This window comes from Octopus sinensis, linkage group LG2, assembly GCF_006345805.1.
Source record: "Octopus sinensis linkage group LG2, ASM634580v1, whole genome shotgun sequence".
Lineage (NCBI taxonomy): Eukaryota > Metazoa > Mollusca > Cephalopoda > Octopoda > Octopodidae > Octopus > Octopus sinensis.
Genome location: NC_042998.1, coordinates 128354706 through 128360705, shown reverse-complemented (window position 1 = coordinate 128360705; position 6000 = coordinate 128354706). Strand labels below are relative to the sequence as shown.

The 6000-nt window shown below is 39.2% G+C and overlaps 1 protein-coding gene across 2 annotated transcripts in view; it reads right to left on the bottom strand.

Moving 5' to 3' along the window:
• Positions 1–1210: 1210 nt before the first annotated feature.
• The window catches only part of LOC115229954 (peroxidase-like protein), a 77373-nt gene continuing 72583 nt past the window's right edge, over positions 1211–6000 (bottom strand). For both annotated transcript variants that reach the window (XM_036499269.1, XM_029800217.2), the window contains exon 15: positions 1211–1877. In XM_036499269.1, the coding sequence (XP_036355162.1) occupies positions 1610–1877 (268 nt within the window). In that variant the 3' untranslated portion in view covers positions 1211–1609. The remainder of the gene's footprint in view (positions 1878–6000) is intronic.

The window sequence follows — 6000 nt, the reverse complement described above, 5'->3', positions numbered from 1 at the left end:
TGTCCGTCAGTCCGTCCCTCTGTCTATCCACAAAACAACCTTTATCACCATCATCAACCCACTATCTGTCATCCACACTAACGCAACAACCATCATCAACATCAAAACCAATTCAACCACCACCATTAAAAACACGCCGACTCCCTTAATGACCTTCAGCAACTAGTGTATGATCAAGGTAAGTAACTCCATCTAAAATAAAGACTATCACATGAGATGAAGTTTTACCCTAGTATATTTCAAACGTCGGACGAAACACCTGATCTGAGGTCAATGAGAGTTGATAATTCTATCAATAAGAACAATATGATAAACACCACCATCTCCATCACCATCACAACACCAAACCAATACAACTTCGCCACCACCACCACCACCACCACCACTATCATCTTTTGAATACCCATGTAGCACTAACAAGAATAGTGTCAGCGTTATAGTAATGTCTATAGCTACATATGTTGTATGTCAACACAATAGAGCGCGCGTGTGTTTGTGTGTGTGTGCTTGTGAGCGCGCGCATATCTCTGTGAGCGAGAGAGATAGAGAGAGAGAGAGTAGAGTGTGGACTTTTTAAGACTGAAGTTAGAGGTGCAGAAGATGAAGTACCCATGAATTTGGTTAACTATCAAGTAACTGTAATCATACAGTACTTCCTTCCACATCTCTCTTTCACCCTTTCATTTTCTGTTTTTCATTCTTACATCCATAGTAACAAGACAACAATTTTTATCCGCTACAAAACAGTTCTTTCCTGGTACCTGCGATTTTAAAATTTACATATTTGTTTTATACAATTGTTGATTGCCGTCGCTGTTGGACTTACCTCCACTTCAATGGTGCCTGGGAAGAAGATATCAAGTGGAACTGAATGCAATAGTGAGAAAAATGAAGCATAAATGAATAATGATAAAATGAATAAATAAATAATGACAACGACGACAACGACGATGATAATGATGATGATGATGATGATGATGATGATGATGATGATGATGATGATGATGATGATGATGATGATATTGATGATGATGACGATGATGATGATGATGATGATGATGATTATGATGATGATGATGATGATGATGATGATGATATGATGATGATGATGATGATGATGATGATGATGATTATGATGATGATGATGATGATGATGATGATGATATGATGATGATGATGATGATGATGATTAAAATAATAATAAGGATGATGATGATGATTTCTTTTATTGACCATTGGGAAGCGTACATGAGTAAAAAGAATGATATTCTATAATAGTAATAATCTTTTAATAGTAATTTCTGAAATTAACGCGAAGTCATATATTATGAAGGAGAGCTCAGCCGATGAAATCGACCATAGTACTTGAGTAGTTGTAGGGATTTCATCGCCCTCGTAAAGATGGAAGGTATTGTCAGATTCGATGGGATTTGACTTGGAAAATATAATTAAGTGACTAAATACCAGAAAGCTTTTTGTTCATCGCTCTACCGATTTTACTAATTCACAGTCCGAATAATTATAAGTTGAAGAATTAGGTAACAGGAAATAATAAAAAACAAAACAAAAACAAAACAGAAAAGTGATAGAATTCAGAAGGTTTCGTTGTTTAACATCTTCCCCATACCCAGAAACTTCGGTTGTTGAAACGCACTAATCTTCTGCATCTTCGACCAGAACATCTCTGGAAACGAGTATTTGACCCCTCACATCCGCATCCTTTTGGTGGCGGGGCGCTGTTGCACTGACGTTGAGATCTCTGGCGGCCACGTACGCAAGCACTCCACGGGCTCCAGTTTCCCCATCTTCCTGGTTCACATTGACCCCAAGCACTCAGATCGAATTTGGGTAAAGAGTCGCAGCTTACAAGACGATTGCTTAAAAACAATAAAAATAAAAGAAAGATTTTAAAAAAATCAAGCACTAAAACAACGAAACACAATTTATAAATCAAGGCATTTCTTTCCATTTAAATCAACATGTATTTTGAAGCTTAGTCCGAGAAAAGTCTATCGGCGAATATGATGCGATTAAGCAACTGCTGGAACGAACCCACCGAAATTATAGCGAAAGATTCTGCATTATTATCTACCGCTATCTGACAAATGATCTATACAAATAGCGACTATTACACCACATTTTGTAATGTCAATTGATTAAAAAAGAACTCCCCAAAAGTTAGCATGGTAAAGCCTATCAAAACGCAAACTGCTTGCATCATCATACTATCACCACTATAACTATTCTTCAACTCAGTGCTCCGGCATGGCCACAGCCTTTTGGCTGAAACATGTAGAAGAGTAAATAACTTCGTAAATAAATAATCCGATAAAGATGACTGCAGATTATATATAACTCAAACTGTTTTAGACCGAAGCTGGAGAACAAATATGCATAGGTTATGCAATATTAATATTGTACAATCCATGCATTTCGTTGACAGCTGCTACAACTCTGAAGCATCGTCTAGCGCACGTGATAATGAAATTACGCAATGTAAACCACCCTGATGGATGACAAAGATCATTTAGGTTTGACAAAACTAGAGAAAGAGAAAACTTGAGAACTATACCAATATTGACATGGAATATAACTTCTCTCAACCTTGAGATCACAAAAGTACGTTACATTTCAACGTTTTGTTTTGCAAACCAAAAGCAAGGGAAACCTACGAAATAGATTCTTTTCTCAAACTACTTTCTCTCTGGGACATTTACCACCGACTTGTTTTCCTCTGGTCTATGATATTCAGTTCTTTAAGCTTCTTTGTCATTTTTTGAATATGTAGTGCTCCATCCTTCTTTTTTTTTTATTTGTCTTACGTTACAGTGGCCGCAACTCTTGTTTGGGACAAAATCGTAAAAAAAAATCTTCTGCACAAAAGAGACGGCAAAGCCATGAAACAATCAAAGTGCAACAGAAAATTTCGGTTATTATTACAGATTTGTAAGACGGCGAGATGGCAGAAACGTTAGCACGCTGGGCGAAATGCTTAGCCGTGTTTCGTCTGCCGTTACGTTCTGAGTTCAAATTCCGCCGAGGTCGACCTTGCTTTCATCCTTTCGGGGTCGATAAAATAAGTACCAGTTACGCACTGGGGTCGATATAATCGACTTAATCCGTTTGACTGTCCTTGTTTGTCCCCTCTGTGTGTAGCTCCTTGTGGGCAGTAAAGAAATAAGAAACGTTAGTACGCCGGGCGAAATGCTTAGCGGTATTTCGTCTGTCTTTACGTTCTGAGTTCACATTCCGCCGAGGTCGACTTTTCCTTTCCTTTCGTGGTCGATAAATTAAGTACCAGTTGCGTACTGTGGGTCAATCTAATCGACAGGGCCCCTCACCAAAAATTTCGGGCCTTGTGCCTAGAATAGAAAAGATTTTACAGATTTGTGGAAGAAATTACACAAGTTATCCTCAGTGTATCTTCCAAATGCTATCAAGACAGCATGACGTTACGAAAACAATATATATTGCCATCCTCAAGAAATATGGCCTTGGATAAATATAAAAAAATATTTCTGAAGTTGAGTACATTTATACACTTCAATAAAAACTTCCAGCAAAAGCAAACACGACAAATGTGATATAATTGTTTGAGAGTGAAAACAAACGATACTCTGTTGTTAAAGTCAATAAGTAGATGTGAGAATTTTATTTAAAATCAATGATGAAGCGAACTTTCATGGCTACTGCTTCGAAATCTATAATATGTCTACCCAGATTATGGATTTACACTTGGTTATGTTACTAAGTGTTTAGTAATAATCATGAATAGTCATAGCTTTGAGGCAATAAAAGACAGGCCATCTAACAAATCAGATAGTCTAACGAATTCAGATATAAACTGCGAGTAGAACGGGAATAAATATCCATCTTTCTAAAATCGTGTAAATGACACTGTACTGTGCTCGGTTTCTAAACTTGGAGTTTTGTATTTTAGTTAAAATGGGTCCCTTGATAATCTGCATTTATACATACTACGTACGTTTCATATGTGCGTATTTATATGTTATTTATAGGAAAACACACACACACACACACACACACACACACACACACACACAACACACACACACACACACACACAAACGATAGAATTTGTGTACAGTTTTCGTCAGTCAATGTTCACTCATTGAACTGTTAAACTCGAGGTCATTATAGAAAACGCCTACCCAAAGTGGCGCAGAGGTGAAGGTGAAATCCGAAACCAAGTAGTTGTAAGCTCTCTTTCTCTCTCTCTCCACTTCTTTCTCACTGCTACATACATACATCAGCCCCATAAGGAGATACCAACGGAATTTTCGTTCCAACAACCTACTAAACAACCATGCTCAACAAACCCGCACCACACGCAATAATTACCAACGACGGCCCCCTAAAACGTCACACCCGAATATGGGATATCGGGACACACTTTTTAATACTGTTCCAAGAACCCACACCATAAATCAAAGCAGGGCACCCCGCAACAACAAGGAACAACTACATGATAGCTACCGTCCCAACCACCGCAATAATTTTTTAGACCTAATACACAAACACAGAGACACAAGATAGCACCAAACAGGCAGGAGGAACCAAAAGTTATAAAAATTACCAATCTAACTCACAATGAACTAACAGCGAACCAAATCAATATACTCTCCAAAGGACTCAAGTTTACACCCACCCCACAACACCCCAACTACAATGAAATGAAGAAGACATCACAGAATTCTGTAGAAAATTACGACTTGCTGAGGAGCTATACGACAAATACAACGAGAACGAATCGTTGGTCCGAAATAGGAGTAACTACACCCCCTCAAAAGGTAAGAACAAGTCGATCATGGAATGATATGTCACAAACTGCATGATCTCGGCATAGCTGGAAAACCGGGAGAATGGATTCATGACTTCCTGAAGGCTAGAAGTCAGATGGTAGTAGCCAATGGGGCCACCTCCAATGACACGCAAATAGCGTTCCGCAATGACCCGCAATGACACGCAAATAGTGTTCTACAAGGCACTGTTTGGGACCACTACTGCTCATAATGGCCCTCCCAGACATGCTCTCAGCCACGCAGATAGCCACGATCACAAGTTATGAAAATGATACAAAAGTCTCACAGGTAATACAGAACTCTGAAGATACTATGCACCTGCAATGTGAGCTGGATGAAATATACAAGTGGGATGAAAAGAATAGCATGCAGTTCAATGCTGAAAAGTTTCAAGCTTTATGCTATCAGCATGCAAAACTAAATGCAATACCCATTAAATACACTGGACCTGGAGGGATTGCAATCTCAGAGGCACAGTCAGTGCGAGACCTGGGCATTTATATGAGTAATGATGCAACCTTTTGTGTGCATGTTGCTAAATTGGCAATGAAATGCAGGCGGCTGACCGGATAGATTCTTAGAACTTTTATAACAAGAGATCAGGAAACCATGATGGTCCTTTGGCGGACACTTGTCCTAAGCCACTTTGACTATTGCTCTCAGCTATGGTCACCAACCAGTGTCGAATTAATCTCAGAACTTGAAGCAATCCAGCGAAGCTACACGAAGAAGATAGCCTCTATGCAGCATATAAGCTATTGGGAAAAACTCAAGAGATTAAGAGTCTATTCCTTAGAGCGTACGCGGGAAAGATATGCCATAATATTCATTTGGAAGATCCTGGAAGGATTTGTCTCAAACTTTGGCATCGAGAGTTACACATACTAGAATTGGGCCCACTGCATAGTGCTAAGGACTCCAAATTTGCCATCATGACGTAGGACAAGATACTGCAATAGCCTGGGCTTCAGAGGTCCACAACTCTTCAATATCCTCCCGAAGGGCCCGAGAGACCTGCATGGGGTGGATGTAGGTGTCTTCAAAATAAAATTGGACCTCTTACTGTCAGTGTCCTAGGTGAAACAACTTCGCGGCAGGAGGTGCAGATGAGGGCAGCTGCATCAAACTCATGCACCAAACATCAATTCGTAAAAAGTATTCGTGAAGTAAAATTATG